At 38.4% G+C, this 19,829-nt stretch overlaps 2 protein-coding genes across 2 annotated transcripts; one reads left to right on the top strand and one right to left on the bottom strand.

The window, feature by feature from the left end:
- Nucleotides 1–2,683: 2,683 nt before the first annotated feature.
- LOC6031849 (cytochrome P450 4c21) lies at nucleotides 2,684–4,924 on the top strand. Its single transcript, XM_038250823.1, has 6 exons — nucleotides 2,684–3,032; nucleotides 3,092–3,344; nucleotides 3,404–3,530; nucleotides 3,595–3,774; nucleotides 4,267–4,699; nucleotides 4,757–4,924. Exons 1-6 carry the CDS (start codon nucleotides 2,684–2,686, stop codon nucleotides 4,915–4,917), a joined length of 1,503 nt encoding a protein of 500 aa, XP_038106751.1. The 3' UTR covers nucleotides 4,918–4,924.
- Nucleotides 4,925–12,625: 7,701 nt separating this feature from the next.
- LOC6031847 (probable cytochrome P450 313b1) lies at nucleotides 12,626–14,644 on the bottom strand. Its single transcript, XM_001842498.2, has 6 exons — nucleotides 14,119–14,644; nucleotides 13,808–14,060; nucleotides 13,615–13,741; nucleotides 13,345–13,527; nucleotides 12,859–13,285; nucleotides 12,626–12,798 (listed from the first exon to the last, which is right to left on the bottom strand). The coding sequence occupies exons 1-6, from the start codon at nucleotides 14,468–14,470 to the stop codon at nucleotides 12,626–12,628; spliced, it is 1,515 nt and encodes a 504-aa protein (XP_001842550.2). The 5' UTR covers nucleotides 14,471–14,644.
- Nucleotides 14,645–19,829: the final 5,185 nt, after the last annotated feature.

A 19,829-nucleotide genomic window follows, 5' to 3' on the forward strand; every position in this document is an offset into this window, starting at 1 on the left:
TTTTTATTAATTACCAAAACAAATTTGAAAACATTTGGATGTATCATTGCCAAAATATACAGTATGGCCCATAAAAAATGCGACATCGTTATTAGGTGGAAATCAGGTCTGTTTTGACTATTTATGATGTATATAGCATGTGTACATGTTAAGTAGGTTTCAAACAAACAAATAATGCATTGAAAACCTTTTCTTTAGCTTTAAAAAATTTCACAGCACATTTAATCTTAAATTTCTCCAATTTGCTTCCAGCCCATGCCATATAAAGGAAAAATGATTTTTCTATGAAGAGCCACCTCTGAATTTTTGTATGGTATAAAAAGTAAACTGCCTTCACGGCTACTGTTTCTGAGAGTTGTAAAAATTAATTACACTGAACTTTACGCATTCTATTAACCAGTTGTACTAAAACAGTGAACTTTTTGGAAATATACCGATTCTGAAAATGCTTCAAATTTTAGGAGTTTTTGGAGTCTGCAATGGTTTAAGAAAAAAAAATAATGACACAAACGATGGTAATTGACTCTAACAGATACCCTGATATGACTTTTAACAGTATTGAGCCGTTGGGCACCCTTTAGAGCCATCGACATAGGTTTTATGTTATTAAATTATTTTAACTGAATCACTCAAGAGGATTACTCAAATAGCATATTTCTCTAAAATTACCAATTTTATCAAAATTTATAAACTTTTTTGATTGGGCGTATTTAAGTGGGACTTCTAACGATGCTTTTGACACAGGGTTGGATATTTTAAAATGTTCCGTTTTTAAGATAAAAGGTATGAAATAAAGGTAAATTTTGTACCAAATATACATCCATTATTGAAGCCCGCCAGTGCCCAGTTTTGGTGAACTGCAAAAATATCTTCAAACAATCTAAACCAACACTATGATACATAAAACAATCAGTTGATTAAGAACATTTTAGAATGGAGCCAATTTTCTGTGAAAATATGCACATGTCGCATTTTTTTATGGGCCATACTGTAGCCATATGAAGTTAGCAGTTTCAAAAAACGGGTACGGCGACATCTCTACACTGATTTGACCAAACCGGCTCAATATTTTGGTGAAGACTTCTTATACCGGTTTCCTGTGCATGACGAAGGCCGATTTTCAAAAAGTTTATTTTAAAAATAGATAAAAATATTTTTGAAAAACGCTCTCAATGTGTGAGAGTTCACTTTACGCATGGCAATTTAATCTAGAATTATCATTATTTCGATTCACTAAAGTCATAAAAACAGTTGAAAATGATTGGATAGTTAATTGAATTATAAAATAGAAATGCTGTTTTGTTGTGAAAGTGCAAGTGGCCATCGCTTATTTAAGATGTCAAAACTAACTTAATCCACCTATGTGGTTGGAGCCTTCCTCACTTATTACCAACAATGGCTGATATGATGGAATTGTACAAAAATTTCATCTATTTTTTAGATCCGAAATAAAAAAGTATATAAATATGACTTAAGTGGCCATACCCCGAGACAGGGTTGTCAGATCTTCAATGTTTTGGAATCGTTGGAAAGTTCTTCTGATAACCTAATCAACGATGGGTCGGATGGTGGATCCGTAAAAAGTTTACTTAAATTTAAGTGAGATTCGGCATTAAAAAGTACATCAATATCACTTAAGTGGACATATCTCGAGACAGTGTTGTCAGATCTTCAATGTTTTGAGCTCGTTGGAAAGTTCTTCTGATAACCTAATCAACGATGGGTCGGATGGTGGATCTGGACATAGTTTACATACATTTAAGTGAGATCCGGCTTCAAAAAAGTACATAAATGTCACTTAAATGACCATATATCGAGACAGGGTTGCCAGATCTTCAATGTTTTGGACTCGTTGGAAAGGTCTTTTGAAAACCTAACCAACGATGGGTCGGATGGTGGATCCGGACATAGTTTACATACATTTAAGTGAGATCCGGATATATGTGAAAACACATTTTTATACATAACATTTGAACTACTTAACGAAACTTCAATCTGTATAAAACTCGATCCATGGGACCCTAAACCAAGTCGAATGCAACAGGTTCGGGTCAAATCGGTTCAGCCAGTGCCGAGAAACATGAGCTAGTTTGTTGGTCACATACATACATACACACACACATACACACACACACATACACACAGACATTTGTTCAGTTTTCGATTCTGAGTCGATATACGACGTTTTTATACAAAGTTCATTTTTAGAGCAGGATTATAGCCTCACCTCAGTGAGGAAGGCAAAACGGTTATTTTTGCGAAAAGGACAAGTTATTGTTTTGGATGATGCAAAACATGCCAAATAAAAGATTTCTATTAAAATACCCGCTTAAAACTCTGATGTTATTGCATTTTTCATCAAACAACCTTCAGAGGGTCCACTATAGTAAAGGGGTCCACTAATGGATAATATACCCTAGTAAAAAAGTATTACAGCCTATTTAGCAATGATCTTGTCGAACAAAGTGGACCGTTTCTAGATAAATTGACTCGTTTTTTCAGGTTCTGTCGTTAATTAGTGCAATGACTTGTCTCCACCATTCATAGAGAGTATCGTTTATTGAGACAGTTGTTTTCACCGTGAGCACCATTTACAAATTAACACATTGTTCCGCTTTTCCGCCATTCAAAACATCGCACTTTCCTCCACGACTAGTTCACTACCGTCCACCTTCAGGTTAACATGCATCTACTTTTACTCTTGCTTCTCATGACGTTCCTGGGCGTGCTCTTCCGGAACCACAGGCGAAAGTACAGCTTCGCTAAGCTCTGGCCGGAAATGGAACCGGTGTACCCACTGATCGGCAACGGCACCATCATGCTCGGGAAGAGCGACCCGGACCGGTTCGATATGCTGCTCGAGGTGTTCAGCAGGAGCGATCGATTGATTAAGCTTTGGGCTGGCCCGAAGCTGGTTCTTTGTACGAGCCATCCGGATCTGATACGGCAGCTGCTGAACAACGAACACTGCCTGGAGAAACCGTTTCTGTACGATTTCGTGGGCTACTATCGGGGCCTTTTTGCGGCCAAATGTGAGGACGTTTGAGTGGAAGAGTTTTAGTTTAAAAACTGAAAAGGTGTTCATTTTCAGATCATCTGTGGCACGGATTACGGAAGCGGATTAACCCGGCCTTCGGCTTTCGAACTCTGCCTCAGTACACTCGAATCTACGCCAAATGTGCCCAAAGGATGGTTCAAAATTTGTCTCAATTGCCAAACGGGGCAACGGTTAACATTTTAGATTACGCCGCAGTTTGCACGCTGGACATGTCGTGTGCGGCCACGCTGGGAATCGACGTGTTTGAAACTGAGGGCAAGGACGAAATCATCCGCTGTTTGGACGCGTACGTAATCAATACACTTTTGTTCAAATTGAAGTCAGGTAAAATAGCCACATTTTCAGTACCTTTGACATTCCCGCCAAACGAATGTCCAACATATTTCTGCACCCTGACTTCGTCTATCGACTGACAAAGTATCACGCTGAGGAAACACGAGCCAGGAAAACAGTTTGCGACTTTTTCATCAAGGTAACGAGCTGAATTTTGATCAAGTGCGTTGAACTTTTTTTATGTTTGATTTTCATTCGGTTAGCTCATTTTGAAGAAACGTGCGGAATTTTTATCTAAGAGGAGTGAAATGATGGAAAATCGAGCAGCTGCAGAAAATAAGTCGGCCACATTCATCGATCAGCTGCTAGATTTGGAAACGTCGAGTGGTGACGAGTTCAGTCAAGCTGAAATTAATGATAACATCGGTGCTGTTATGTCGGGGGTGAGTAATTAAAAATAAAAAGAACAAGAAGGTTGTGGACTTGGACTTGGACTTGGACTTGGACTTGGACTTGGACTTGGACTTGGACTTGGACTTGGACTTGGACTTGGACTTGGACTTGGACTTGGACTTGGACTTGGACTTGGACTTGGACTTGGACTTGGACTTGGACTTGGACTTGGACTTGGACTTGGACTTGGACTTGGACTTGGACTTGGACTTGGACTTGGACTTGGACTTGGACTTGGACTTGGACTTGGACTTGGACTTGGACTTGGACTTGGACTTGGACTTGGACTTGGACTTGGACTTGGACTTGGACTTGGACTTGGACTTGGACTTGGACTTGGACTTGGACTTGGACTTGGACTTGGACTTGGACTTGGACTTGGACTTGGACTTGGACTTGGACTTGGACTTGGACTTGGACTTGGGTTCGGGTTTGGGCTTGGTCATTTTTTCAGCAAATCCAAAGCTCTACAAATTCTCCAGGCCAACGACACCGGCAGTCTTCTCGTATCCCACGCCTGTCTATTCCTAGCCTTCCACAAGGACATTCAGGAGAAACTCTACCAGGAAATCGTCACAGCTTTACCACCCACAAACAGCAAAGACCCGGACATCATCACTCCCGAAAAAATCACTGAGCTGACCTACTTGGATCGGTTCGTGAAGGAGTGCCTGCGGCTGACGCCCAGTGGCCCGTTGATTGCCCGCGAAAATATGGCCGAAATTACGGTGGACGGTGTGCGGGTTCCACCGGGGAACGTGTTTTTGATTGGACTGTTCCCGCTGCACCGCCGCAAGGACATTTGGGGCTCGGACGCGGACCAGTTCGATCCGGACCGTTTTACGGACGAGCGATCCGCGGGACGACATCCGTATGCTTACCTTCCGTTTAGTGGTGGACGAAGGAATTGTATTGGTGAGATTTGTTTAAACTTTGAATTATTTTTAATTAAGGATTTTTTTTCTATTCTAGGTTGGCGTCAAGGACTAATTTTGACAAAGATTATACTGATATACTTGATCAGAAACTTCTTTTTTGAGACCAAAATTAATCCAGAGGAGTTACGCTACAAGTTTGATATGACTTTGAAATTGGCTTTTCCACATCATGTACAAGTGACCAAACGTTGTTAATAAATATAATAATGATCAATTTTAGGTTATTCGACAAAACTCATAAGAGACCCTCTCCGATTTCAATGAAACTTTATAGACATGTTATCCTAGGCATATATAAGCCATTTTTGTGTATATGGAGCCAGTTTCACTCGATAACGACATTTGAGAAGGGCGTAAGTGTTTTAAATATTTTTGTATTTTTGCGTAATTTAAATATTGCTGTATCTCGAAGCCGTTGCATCGTATCAAAAAATGTTCAAAGACAAACTTGTAGAAAATTTGACGGGCTTTTCGAAAAAAATACACTGTAAGACAAAAACACTCCACTTTTATGAGATTGTTTGATTTTTAAGTTTAAAAGCCAAATTTGAAAGTGAGCCCACCATGTTTTTTTTCGTTATTTTTTTTGTAAAAATAGTCTAAGATGTTACAAAAAGACTCACGAAAAATGCAGGATGGAGCAACTCACCTAAAAAAATACAAAATTCATTTACTAAACATCAAGATTTTCAAAAACTGAACATGAGAGTCAATTCTCCAGATAATTTTACATAAAAGTCTCCATATTGACCATTGTCCTAAGTCCAAACCTTGTGAAATTACAACAGCGGTTTTAAAAATAAAAAATGTTGAAAAAATAGGTTTTTTGATGGTTTATGGCGATTTCTATATGACAGACTTGATTTTTCAGTCTCGAAAATATTTTTACAGGAAAGCTCGTCCAATTTCCCATAAGTTTGTTTGCATTTTTTTTGTTTGCATTTCGACTAAAAAAAGCCATAATTGACCCAAATTATAGAAGATTCGAAAATTATAGTTAAATGATTTCATCGAACTTAGTAGTTTTAAACTTTGGTAACACAAATACCAAAGTTTAATTTTTATGGTTGAGCCTAACAATGTTTTTTATAAATGATATGTTTTGGCCCAATGTTTGCAAATTTGTTTTTTGCAATTCCGTCGTGAAACTACTTACTTTTCCTGTCATTCTTGAACGACGATAAAGCCTACTTTTCTGTACCAAAAATAACAGAATCGAATAGCAACACTTTTCAAAATAAATGCTGAAAAGTTCAACTTTTCAGCACTGAAATGGGTGCTGAAAAGTTGAACTTTTCAGCACTTGTTTCGAAAAGTAACACTTTTAAACATTTTTTTTGATTTAAACGATTTATTGACAAAATACATGAAAATTTGACTTCAAATTTCACTCAGTGTGTGTTTTTTGGAATTGCATAAAATGTTGTATGGAACTCGTTGCAAAACTTGATTTTTTCAGCACTCTTCGGTCGTCTCCCCTAAGATGTCTGACAAGGTCCAGCTTGTGATGGAATTTTTTTGTCAGTTTTCGCAAAAACCACTTTTTTCAAAAAATCGTATCCTCGCGCCATTTCATCCCATTTTAGCTGTCTTAGATGCAAAAGAAAGGTGATGAGTTTGGCTTAGAGTTTAGTAAGAAGTTTAATTAAACAATGAAACAAAAATGATCAGTGGGAGCCAACCATCCATTCACTGTTTAACCTCTGACCGACTTTATTAGTCAATGCCGGCGCCCTCCCAAGAAGCCTGCAGTTCAACAAAAGGGAGGAATGTTAGTCCGATAGTTGAAATTGCAGACTCATCAAGCACCGTCATCTGGGGCGAATCGGGATTACAGTCTGAATTGGGACAATACGTTTTAGAGCAGTTAAATACTTTAAATTTGAAAATGGATGTACACATTCTGTTGCTCTGAATCTAGTCTACCCAAAACCAATTAAAAATATCAAAATATTAGGCTGCAACATTGTAAAAACAGCTGTCTCAATTCGCCCCATATGTCCCGATTCACCCCAGATGACGGCACATAGTTTTTCGTTATTTTCCCGTTGACACCGCTTGAGACCTTTGAATCCACAGCGTCTTCTCCAAACATTACATGATTTTATTTATTGTTTGTTAGTAGGTAAGGTATTAGCTTTTCAATGCCTATGGGAAGGTCTTTCTAATTAGCACACCAAATCACTCGCACACAGTCATTTAAATACTAAATAAATGTAATAAATGCACCACGATTACCCAGACGACTGAAACCGCCAGCGTGCCTCCCGATCAACGATGATGTAGGAAGGACTTCTTTGATTATACCAATCAATTAAACAAAGAAACGAAAATTAAAGCCACCACACCATAAATTGAACTGACTACTTCTGCTTGTGGGCAAGCCAACCAGGGTGAAACACGAAACATTTTGTTTTCTTTTCACACACAATACCACACCACTGACCGCACGTCACCACCCAAAAAAAATGAGCTCTCTAGCTTAACATTTGAAAAAGTTCTATGAAAACTTAAAATGGCGTTTTGACCGTGTCTGGACCAAAGAGCCTATGTCTGAAAATATTTTCAGTTTTTATTTACAAAAAATCATATCTCGGGAACGAACGGTTCGACATCGCCATTTTTTTTTATATGTTTTGTGAAATTTTTCGAGGAATCCGATAAAAATATTTTCAGGCATACATAAAATGCTAAAATTTGTATGACCTAATTTCACATCGGATGACGGTAATACAGATTTGTACGGAATTCAATGGTGACAAAATATCTTTAATCAATTTAATTGCATTTGTTTGAATTGGATATGGCTTTTGCTAATTATATATTTATTGTCACTTTAATTTTAGAAGAATATTTTGAACAGTTTACCGGGTTAGATCAGTTAAAAGTTGTTTGTCAATTGTTCTTTTCAAATTCCTAGCAAAACAAGTGCGTTGAAATGATTTTCCGCTGATCAGAACTTGTGAAAAAGTTTGAAAATCTGAGTTGACAAATATTTTCGTGAAAACACTCGGAGCGATTTTTTCGTAAAAGGCAACATAACACTTTCGTAATCTTTAATATCGAATCGGGCGGAGAAGAATACACCTAGTTGTCAGTGTCAGCCACTTGCGAACTGTCAGTGAAAGCCGCCTTCAATTTTTGTTACTGATCTTTTTTGGTTAGAGCAGTATTGTGTTTAAAAGAAAATAAATTTTAAAAAGTTTTTAAATTTGCAAATGTTTTTTTTCGGACTGAGACAATTTATTAAATACAAAAGAGGCTAAAATAAAATAAAATAATTAACTTTATTTATTTGTCAATTTTTGTTAATTTTTGATAAGATCTAGTTGAAAATATGTATTCATGAGATATATTTCCAATATGACCATAAATCAATCAATGTTATGTCTTACATACATGTACCTAAACTAAGACTTATTTAGTTAGTAGTAGTTAGTCAATGTGTTTAAATATATAAATCGTTCAGTACAACCCGAGCTGTGGAGGAAGTGAAGCAAATTCTCTGAACGAAAATAGGAACAAAGAGAGAAAAACGGCGAGCTGGAGGTTGACATGAATAAAAAGGAAGCAGAACGTTTTCTTTTTATTGGAAAAAAAATCATCGTAGGTAAAATTTGCCTAAAAATTAAGATCGTTCAATTAGCCACCGTCTTTCAAACAGTTAAAAAAATCCTTATTTTTTATGTAACTTTCATGATTTCCGGTCCTACCCTCGTCTCGGCACCGAAGAGGACCTGATAAAAATAAGTTATGAATAAAAAAAAAAAAATGGCGGAGAAAGTTGCATCACATGAGTCATGCACGATCTTGAGCACTATTTTGAAATGTGCTGCAAGAAAATTTGTATTGTCAAGAAGGACAGATGACGACTGACTGGAAATTTAGATGGGAAGAGAAATTATCTTGCACAAGAAAACAAAAACAACAACAAGAAAATGAATAAGAATAAGAAGACCTCTTCACTTCTCCCTCCCAGTTTAATATACCTGTTGGAAGAACAAAGATTTGAAGAAACAAATCACGGCTAATTTTGATCAAGTTTAATCGTCAAAATAATTTATTAAAACTTCAATTTTATTATTTAATGATAATTTCAAAATCCAAATGCAGCATTCACTATCTTCACGCTTCCAAGAAGATCTGCCATAAAATCAAAATCAAAAAAACGGCGTATACGTCATTTCACCATTAATCTGCAGGATATTAACCCCTGCACATGTAAAGCAAATAATTATTTCAACTTGAGCACTAATGTGAGCGAAAAACTGAATTATTCAATTATCAGGTGCGAAAACTGATCTACCCCACGAGTGTTTTTGTGCTCTTCAAGCTCACGCAACGGCCAGCAGTTGCTCGCAAATAGCGAAATAGAGTGGTAATTGCAACGGAACTGGGTGCTTACAATTGAGTTGAGATATTTGATTCGATTGAAGCAGTTCAAATCTGCTTGTTTAATACCCGGTTGGTTTTTCAGTTTTGTTTCATCGATATAAATCAATGCAAAATTTTGTCTTACAATGGGTTTTCAATTTTAGGCAACATATTCACAATTAATTTTTTTTATGTATTGATTGTGGTTTATTGATTTTTGATAGTTATTAAAAAAAATATAAAAAGCATAAGTGATTATAGTAAAAACTAACAAATTAATGATCGGACCCGAATGACTCTTGAGTTAAGTGGTCCTTAAACGCAAATAAATAAATAAATAAACAAATTCATGAAAAAAGTTGGTAAAAATTAGGTAATTATCAATGCTGTTAATCGATGAATCAACGTCATCGATGTATGGGAGGACAAGCCTCTACTGTTGGCGTAGGTAGGTCGGCCTAATCAGTTCGGGAATTGAAATGCGTTTTTTTACGGTGAAATATTTAAGTTACTACCACGAAAAGTGTTTTATTCGTCGCGTGTGAACTATTTGTTTGAGGAAAAGTTGGAGTGTGTTCAGTATCCTGAGACTTTGGCGAGATATTCGCATAATAATTTGGGTTGCCAAGCGTCTTCAAAATGGCAGCTTGATTTTGAAGCGACAGCAAAAGAGAGGAGTTCAGCACAGCTCAGTGTGTGTGTTTGTGTGTACTGGGTATCTTGTTCGTGAGCATACCTCCTTGACTTGCTGAAGTGTGCACGGTAGTGTTAGTGCGACCGCTTGATCATAGAGTTATCTACGTGCGCATGTATTGCGTGTACGTACACGAAAAAGATTGAGGTTAAATTTTGTACCCACCAGCAAAACAAATGGGGTGCTAGTGTGCGTGAGCTCGGGCTTAGATAACTCTATGGCCTACTACACCCTTACCAAAAATCATGATTTTTTGAGTTCCAAATCCCACTTTTCATACGAATTTTTCAGTTCAACCCATATAACCATTTTTATGGTTGTAGTACCTGAACTCAAAAAATCGTATGAAAAGTGGGATTTGGAACTCAAAAAATCATGATTTTTGGTAAGGGTGTATGAGAGAATGTTTCTCTCTTTGTGTGTTTGGTAGCCAGTAGGCGAAGCTATGTTGAGTGAGTCTCAGCAACGAGACCACCCCGGCATCCGGCAGCATAAAATAGTGAGCGCAGCATAAATTTCGAGGAAAAGCGCAATGAAGAGATTTAAAAACTTCGGGAGAGCAGTGTTAGTTCCTGCTTTGGTACGGAGATGACAGAAAAAGTGTTTTGAGAAAGTGACAGAAAAAGTGTTCTGAGAAAGTTCAAATTATTGAAAAGTTCAATATTTGCCAGGAGCTACAAGGCTACGCGACGCGGTTCAAGAATGTTGAACCAGTATTTTTCATCTCCCGGTGAGTTTGTTCCGAACTGAAGAGAGAGCCGTCAAGACAGCAGAGTGTGAGAAATGAGTAACTGAGTTACTTGTCACACGGGCCTCTACTGTAGCCTGTGCCTAAACAATGAGTGCCATCACAGTGTGGCCAAACGTCTTTTTTTAATTATTTCCTTATTACAATTATTCTTACGATTATATTTCATTAATTCTGAGCGGATTCGCTAATTAGAATTTCGCTTATGCGAAGTATTCATATGTCTTCGTTAGTTTTCCAATGATGTTTGTATTTCAACCCCTTTGTTTTTAATTTTCCGAGCACTGTTTTGATGATTATGATAGCGAATCCGCTCAGTAATCATATTATCAATTATTTTATTGTTTGAAACCATATTACATTATTATTGTATTACTTATATATGATAACATTATATGCCATATTCCAATCTATTAACCAATTTTCCTTTCAGCATACTCACTGCACAATACACTAAACACACTCCACACCAAATTGAAACTATTAATCGGAGCGTTTGGTACGGTATGTCCACGCATCCTTCCTCCCCTGTAGATTCTGTGAAATGTGATCCGTTCTCAGAATCCTCTCTGCGGTAAACACAACGCAGTAGGGCTGGCCGCTTTAATTTTTGTAATACATTTTCGGGTGTTCTCGATTGTACTGCAATTATTAATAATGACAAGAAAAGTGCTTGGGGCGTTATCTAATCACAAGACTTTCCAGCATGCTTTCATCGGACTGGCTGTGTTTGTGTTAGATTAGATTAGATTAGATTAGATTAGAATCAACGTCATCGATGTCGTTGATCGTTGATTTAAACGTAATCGTAATTGCAGCCATCGTTGATTTAATCGTCAACGTCAACGGAGTCGTTGATTTAAACGGCGTTGATCAACGCGTTGATTATCGATAATCAACGAGTTGATCAACGGCGTTCTATTATAGTTTTCTAGAGTTTTATGAGGAAAGAACGATTTTTTCATAAATGTATTGATTGGGAAACATTCTCATATAGATGTGACATGGTTGTTCGAGGATCCGAGTGTACCAAGATGACCGAAGTGACCTGATTTTAAACCGTAATTTAAGCCTTAGCTAATTACTGGTCACTTTCATCTCCACTTTGGTTCCCAAGTCCAACCAGGATTTTTCTTATGTAAATGACACCGAGGACGGACGGGAACCGAGATATGGTCGGATTAACACCGGAATTATTGTTCCGGCGGGTTCAGTAAGAGTCTCGCATGGCTAAATAACGACAGAATTTGTTTTTCTATGATACAATACTGAATTGACCGCATGACCCATGTTCCAGAACCCAGATTGAGATCGGCCAAGATGTCAAACTTCATGACAGACCGGAGTAGCCTACTGTTGGTGATCAATGAGTTTCGATTGAACCCCACGAGAAAAATCTTTCGTGTGGTGCCGAAAACCGATCGCAGTAGGTCATAAATATTTTGTTTACTCTTTGAATACTAGCAGGTAGCTACTCCGGTCTGTCATGAAGTTTGACATCTTGGCCGATCTCAATCTGGGTTCTGGAACATGGGTCATGCGGTCAATTCAGTATTGTATCATAGAAAAACAAATTCTGTCGTTATTTAGCCATGCGAGACTCTTACTGAACCCGCCGGAACAATAATTCCGGTGTTAATCCGACCATATCTCGGTTCCCGTCCGTCCTCGGTGTCATTTACATAAGAAAAATCCTGGTTGGACTTGGGAACCAAAGTGGAGATGAAAGTGACCAGTAATTAGCTAAGGCTTAAATTTCGGTTTAAAATCCGGTCACTCTTGGTACACCCGGATCCCCGAACAACCATGTCACATCTATTTGAGAATGTTTCCCAATCAATACATTTTTGGAAAAATCGTTCTTTCCTCATAAAACTCAAGAAAACTATAAAAGAACGCCGTTGACCAACTCGTTGATTATCGATAATCAACGCGTTGATCAACGCCGTTTAAATCAACGACTCCGTTGACATTGACGATTAAATCAACGATGGCTGCGATTACGATTACGTTTAAATCAACGATCAACGACATCGATGATATAAACGCCGTTGATTTCAATGATTAACAGCATTGGTAATTATATTTTAAGCATTCAAAGAATTTCTCTTCGTGATTTGCACAGCATGTTCAAACGCTAGCTTCATCGTCACATCGTGCCGGAACCGAACATCTTCCGGTTTAATTTTAGTGCTAAACTGAAAATGTCGCACCAGGTGCACCATCATAACCTTCATTGCTGTCTGGGCGTAGCGCCATCCTGGAATCAAATAAAAATAGTTAGTTATTCAGTGTAATACAACCAAAATTAGTGAACTACCAAAACAAATTCTCTTCCCCCCGCTGAACGGCAAAAATCCAAACGAGTGCCGCTGCCTGACACGCTCCTCGGAGAAGTTCTCCGGGTCAAACCGATCCGCGTCCGGACCCCAAACGTCCTTCCGGCGGTGCAGCGCCTCGATGCTCATTACAAACGTCTGCCCCGGCGGAACGCGTACACCATCGAGCTCGATTTCGGCAATGTTCTGGCGAGCTACCATCGGTCCCGCCGGCCAGTAGCGTAGAATTTCGTTCAGAAACATCTCTGTGTAACGCAGTTGTTTCAGCATCTCGGGAGAAAAATCCATCGCGGGATTGTCCAACGGGTAAAGTTCGGATATTTCCTCAAAGAGGCGGTTCTGCATGTCCGGGTAAAATGACATCAGCAGACAAGCGTGGGCCGTTATGGTACCGCTGGTGTCAATAGCCTGGAGGAAATAGAAACATTATAGCGTCCTCCATTATGGCAAAGTGGCGTTCCACCTACCCCAGTAATAATCGCGTACATGTTATGAGTAAGTTCCGTGTCGTCGAAGACTTTTCCGTCGTTGAATACCTTCAGAATCTCGTCGACGAACACCTTTGGCTTACCGGAGGTGTCGTTTTCCTCCTCTGTATCATCACTGTCGTTATCACTACTGATCAGAAATTGCTTTCTTTCTTTCGAAAGCTGAAAACAATTGATTCAAAATGGGAATGAGTGATACGAGAAATTTTGACAGTTCAAAATTATTTTTTTTTCCGTGTCGGAACTCACCTTCAGCAAAAAGTCACAGACAATTTTGCTAGCTTCAGAGACCTCCTTGAAGTAATTTGTCATTCGGTAGACCACATCCGGATACAAATATGGAGTAATCATCCGCTTTGATGCCACTTCCTGTATCCTAGACGAAAACAGAACCAATCTTAAAACAAAGTCTACACACCACATTTTCGCTCTCAAGACGCACTTGTCCAACCCTTCCTTGAACTCTTTCTTGCCCGGTCTGTCGAGACCGTCAACTCCGAGCGTGGTCTCGCAGGCTGCCTCCAGGAAGGTCAACCCGGTGTACTTGTGAATGTCGATCGTTTCACCATCCTCACAAAGGTTCAAACTGTCCACCGTTTTTCGACAATATTTCACAAATATCGGAATGAAACTGTTGACGACCTTTTGGTTCATAGTCGAATTAAGTCGCTTCCGGAGTCCCTTCCAGTAGTGATCTGGAAAAAAGACGCAGAAGTCAACAACCCACCATTCCAAGCTTTTACTAAATCATACACTTTGAAGTAAACAATCCCAGCTCGAACCCCACGAAACGGTACAGAAACGGCTTCTCCAGGCAATCCGGGCTCATCAGTATCTTCTGGATCAAATCCGGATGACTGGTCAACAGCAGAAGCTTGGGCCCAGCCCATGCCTTGGAGATACGATCGCACTCTTGAAACGTTTCCTTGATCAGATCGGTCCGCTGCAAGTCGGTCATTCCGACCACCTTCAGGGTGTTCCCAATCAACGGGTACGCCGGATACACCGATGGCCACCTGTCGGCGAATTTGTACTGCTTCCGGTGCAGCCAGTACAGAAGTCCCGTTAGGACGGAGATGATCGCCGTTAACAGCAGAAGAACCATCGTGGCTTTACGTTAAGATGTTTATCGGGTGAAATGCAGCAATCTACTGAAAGTTTCGTTTTCAACGGAGAAAGAAGCATTAGTAGAAGGGCGTGATATTTTAATTTGGAATGTTTAGCAGTAAATTAACACCTCATACTAAAACTACTTTCACTGTACAATGCTTGGTTTTGATTTCAATTAGATAGTAAATACTATTGATATCTTCAGTAGCAGTATTTGAAAATTTTTGATCATTTTTCCAACATAACTTAGCAAATGTTATCCCGGCTGAGAACAAAAAGCTGAGTTAAAAAGTCAATTAAAAATTCCTACAAACTTAACAATCTCTCAATTTGAACAAAGAACGACAAGTGTGACAACAGAGAGTCCAGCTATTTTTTTCTGCGGGTTGAGAAAACAGCAATTTTTTGCTTGTTTTAACACACACGTCAATCGCCTTTGCGTTGGTGTCTTCCGAAAAGTTGTAAAGCTACTCATTCCAAACAATTTTGATATGGTTATTTAGAAATGTTGATACATTGCCAGGAATCTGTAAATTCCAGATTTTTCGAGTGTCCAACACATTAATGTTCAACCTTTCCCTGTTACATATTTTGACGGATATGGTCAGAATTTTAGCAGATTTTGAATAAAATGTCTTACAAAATAAACGTGGGTAATTCTCTCGAACAGGGTTGCAAAAGTATCAAAATATCAGCGTTCGCTACAATAATCTGAAAATGCATGCCCCAACGATCACTGTCCTCCATTCCACCGTGAGAATCTCTCAGCAGCAAGAATCGCCGTTTTTTTATATCTCGTTTATCCCGTCTGACCTACTCTTTTTATCTCTTAATCTAACATTCGAAACGAAGTTGACTTTATAGCTGTCGGCCACCATTGCTAGTACCAACCACTAGTGTCTTCCTTTTATCTATAAGGACTTCGCCGCCCTGGGCTCCTAAGTGTATGAAAGTGTGGCACGGAGCGACGGCGCCGAATACCCATATTTACACAAAGAATTTTAGAGCGCCCGCCGCGGGATTCGAACCGGCGACCTCTGGATTGTGAGTCCAGTGCGCGGTCCGATTGATCCACACGGGCGGGACATTCGGGACGGGACATCTAACATTCACGTTCTTCTACTATAAGCCCTGTTTTCCATCAACCCCAAATCAAAACCTATTGTGTCAACGCAGTTGAACAGAACGTAATTTGTAGTTGGTCCCATATTTTCCTCTTGCGATGATCGATTTAGATTTATTAAAACCACGATTTGCCATTAGACACACCATTTTCGGGTTTTGTGTCTTGACTACAAATGGAAAATCAAACTTTTATTCGAAAATGATATTTTTATGGTGATTTTTTATTTCGAAAAATTTTAATTTTTAAAAGCTCTTTTAGAGATAAGCAAAAAAATGAAAGGTTTTAAAATTTCCTACAATTATCCCTTTCTGTCGATTAGACTGTTGGTTGCCGAGATACAGAATCTTAACACTGGAACGCCCAACGCATGTCCAACTTACACGGACGCACAAGCCTCCCAAAAAAGGTGGAACGGTAACTTCAACTCTATGGTTCTCGGGCGTTACTCAACCAATCGGGACGATTCTTGTTTCTAGTGATTTGTTAAGATGTCTAGATGATCCTAGAACTTTGCAGAACTCAATTTGATCAAATCTGTAATTTCTGCGACCGAAAACATCGTTTCACCTTTATTAAAACAACTGGCTCCGTGGAATTTTTGGTGAATTTTTTTTTACACGCGAAAAAAAAAGTTAGAACGATGTTTTTTATCGCAAAAATTACAGATTTGATCAAATTAAGTTCTGCAAAGGTCTAGAATCATCTAGACATCCTAACAAAGCACTAGAAAGAAGAATCATCTTGATTGGTTGAGTTTTGCCCAAGAACCATTGAGTTGAAGTTACCGTTCCAACTTTTTTGGAGCCTTGGGCGTTGGAATGTTAAGGGGATACGGGAAGAACCGCCGTATGGATTCCACTACTCGAATTTTTAAAAGCAGTTTCAAAGAAAATGCTGTAACGTTGAAGTGTTATGTTTTTTTCAGACGAGAAAAAGGACGAAACATGCAAACTGTCGAGTTCATAAATCTAATAAGTTGATCAGGAGTTCGTAATCGCGAAGATACGTATTCCCCGACTCACGTTTCAAAAGCAGTTTCAAGAAAAACGCCAAACCTTGCAAAGTTCTCTGTTTGGCAGACGGTTAGCCTTAAATAAACAATCTGTTGAGTTTAAAAAATAATTTAAGTCGCATAGACATGAACGGCCGTGGCTGACTAGTTACGGTGTTCGCTTTGTAAGCGAATGGTTCTGGGTTCGATGCCCATCTGCTCCCTACGAGAAAGTTTAAAACACAGAAATTTTAATTGATGAATATGAACGAAAAATCAAAGAAAAATCAAAGGCGGGGTTCGATTCCCCGTCCTTTGGATTGGTAAGCAAAAATGCTAACCACTAGGACATGACGACTTGGTGAGCGTGGACTGGAATTAGGATACTGTTACAGAGAGCAAGTTGTGGCGCTAAAACCATGGCAAAAAGTGTCCAGGGCATTCGTGGAAATACAATGTCCCATCCCAGAGGGTCCCGGAGTACCAAACCTTCTTAGCATGGTGCTCCCAACGAATACATACAACCAAATCTCGGAGAGTATGGTGGTGTGTCCCCACGCTTCTTCCTCCCCTGTCGATTCAGAATTGTGTTGTTGTTCGAACACTCAGTGCTCAAACTCAACCCAATTACGAGTCATCTCTGCGATACGGCTTTACGCAGTAGGCCTGGCCGTTTTAACGCTTGTGATGTTTCAATGCATTTCAATGCAATGGAGCACTACAAATGTTAATAAATGACAAGAAGAGTGCTAAGCGTCATCTAACCTAAGGCACTCTCCAGGATCCCTTCGAAAGATTGGCTGCGCTAGGGTCTGATTAGATTAGATTAGATTAGAATTTAAGTCGCATAGACATTTTTTAATGGCCGACCTTTAGATTCACCTTAAAGTTGAAATTTAATGATTTTTTTCCTTAGTGACATCTAACTGCCATTATTTTTCAACACGTGAAATCTCGGAAACTGTTGGTTTGCTTTCATTTTCTTCACAGCTAAATAAGTAACGTCATGATTCGAAATCCGGACACTTAGTAGCATATCATTATTGTTATAGCTCGCAAAAAATCATGTAACAAGTTGAAAATGTAGAAATATCATCAGGATGTAGTATAAACAATCAGTTTTAAGAGAATGCATGTAAAATATGGCTTTTCTAATAATTTTTCATCAGAATTTTAAAATTAAAATAACTTATAGTGCTTCGAATTCCGGACACTGATAAAAACTGATTCGAAATCCGGACACTTTTGCTTCGAATTCCGGAAACTCGATTTTCTTATGAACCGCACAAATTTGGATGGAAATGTTAGTGAATTTCATTCTTCAGGTCTCAAATAAGCTGTAAACAATCGATATTTTATATAAAAGTTTGGTAGAATTTAAGAAAATCAAAACCATAAATTTCTGCTTTGCCTTCCCGGTGCATCGGACGTCTAAGAAATATTTTAGTGAAATATTTCACATTTTTGATAAACTTATAATTTAATCTATCTATATATATAAAAATTTCGACTGTTTTGTTCGAACGCGAATCAATTCAACACGGAACTTCGGATCGAGGTTCTCTTTGTTGCATTGGGTTCGTAGGTTCTTACGCCTAAAAGTTACAACTTTGGCCACTCTGGAACCGATTCCGAAAAATCTTCAAATTGTAAGGGAAAAGTTACGTTAAAATGAATTTTGATCACAGGAGGCTGAATAAGCAAAAAAGATAAAAACGTCAACAAACGAAAAAAGGCAGGACGAAGTTTGTCGGGTAAGGCTTGTTTTATTAGTAATTCTCCGCCAACTCACACAGCAGTTGCCCCGACCCCTCTTCGATTTGCGTGAAACTTTGTCCTAAGGGGTAACTTTTGTCCCTGATCACGAATCCGAGGTCCGTTTTTTGATATCTCGTGACGGAGGGGCGGTACGACCCCTTCCATTTTTGAACATGCGAAAAAAGAGGTGTTTTTCAATAATTTGCAGCCTGAAACGGTGATGAGATAGAAATTTGGTGTCAAAGGGACTTTTATGTAAAATTAGACGCCCAATTTGATGGCGTACTCAGAATTCCGAAAACGTATTTTCATCGAAAAACACTAAAAAGTTTTAAAATTCTCCCATTTTCCGTTACTCGACTGTAAAATTTTGGAACATGTCATTTTATGGGAAATTTAATGTACTTTTCAAATCTACATTGTCCCAGAAGGGTCATTTTTCATTTAGAACAAAATTTTTCATTTTAAAATTTCGTGTTTTTCTAACTTTGCAGGGTTATTTTTAGAGTGTAACAATGTTCTACAAAGTTGTAGACCAGACAATTACAAAATTTTGATATATAGACATAAGGGGTTTGCTTATAAACATCACGAGTTATCGCGATTTTACGAAAAAAAGTTTTGAAAAAGTTGGTCGTCATCGATCATGGCCGTTCATGGTCACCCGCGACAGACACGGACGACGAAACAAAGAGAAACGCAAAAAGTAACTTTTTCAAAACTTTTTTTCGTAAAATCGCGATAACTCGTGATGTTTATAAGCAAACCCCTTATGTCTATATATCAAAATTTTTGTAATTGTCTGCTCTACAACTTTGTAGAACATTGTTATACTCTAAAAAATAACCCTGCAAAGTTAGAAAAAACACGAAATTTTAAAATGAAAAATTTTGTTCTAAATGAAAAAATGACCCTTCTGGGACAATGTAGATTCGAAAAGTACATTAAATTTCCCATAAAATGACATGTTCCAAAATTTTTTACAGTCGAGTAACGGAAAATGGGAGAATTTTTAAAACTTTTTTAGTGTTTTTTTCGATGAAAAATACGTTTTTTCGGAATTCTGAGTACGCCATCAAATCGGGCGTCTAATTTTACATAAAAGTCCCTTTGACACCAAATTTCTATCTCATCACCGTTTCAGGCTGCAAATTATTGAAAAACACCTCCTTTTTCGCATGTTCAAAAATGGAAGGGGTCGTACCGCCCCTCCGTCACGAGATATCAAAAAACGGACCTCGGATTCGTGATCAGGGACAAAAGTTACCCCTTAGGACAAAGTTTCACGCAAATCGAAGAGGGGTCGGGGCAACTTTTCCCGATTTCGTGTGAGTTGGTAGAGAATTACCCTTATATAATTGTTTTGGCATTAACTACAGCGTTCAAACGAACTTAAAAAGAAAGTTGATGTTAGAATTCATCAAATAACATAGTTTTGACATTCATAATGTGAATGTATATCCAAAAAATTGATAAAAC

This window comes from Culex quinquefasciatus, chromosome 2 (genome assembly GCF_015732765.1).
Source record: "Culex quinquefasciatus strain JHB chromosome 2, VPISU_Cqui_1.0_pri_paternal, whole genome shotgun sequence".
Classification (NCBI taxonomy): Eukaryota; Metazoa; Arthropoda; class Insecta; order Diptera; family Culicidae; genus Culex; species Culex quinquefasciatus.

What these genes read in the sequence shown, in the direction of transcription:
- LOC6031849 (XM_038250823.1), top strand. Translation starts at nt 2,684, where the DNA reads ATGCATCTACTTTTACTCTTGCTTCTCATGACGTTCCTGGGCGTGCTC. An exon ending in ATCATCCGCTGTTTGGACGC is followed by an intron (nt 3,345 to 3,403) that starts GTACGTAATCAA and finishes CCACATTTTCAG; the next exon opens with TACCTTTGACATTCCCGCCA. An exon ending in TTTGCGACTTTTTCATCAAG is followed by an intron (nt 3,531 to 3,594) that starts GTAACGAGCTGA and finishes TCATTCGGTTAG; the next exon opens with CTCATTTTGAAGAAACGTGC.
- LOC6031847 (XM_001842498.2), bottom strand. Translation starts at nt 14,470, where the DNA reads ATGGTTCTTCTGCTGTTAACGGCGATCATCTCCGTCCTAACGGGACTT. An exon ending in GGGATTGTTTACTTCAAAGT is followed by an intron (nt 14,061 to 14,118) that starts GTATGATTTAGT and finishes TCTTTTTTCCAG; the next exon opens with ATCACTACTGGAAGGGACTC. An exon ending in TTCAAGGAAGGGTTGGACAA is followed by an intron (nt 13,742 to 13,807) that starts GTGCGTCTTGAG and finishes GTTTTCGTCTAG; the next exon opens with GATACAGGAAGTGGCATCAA.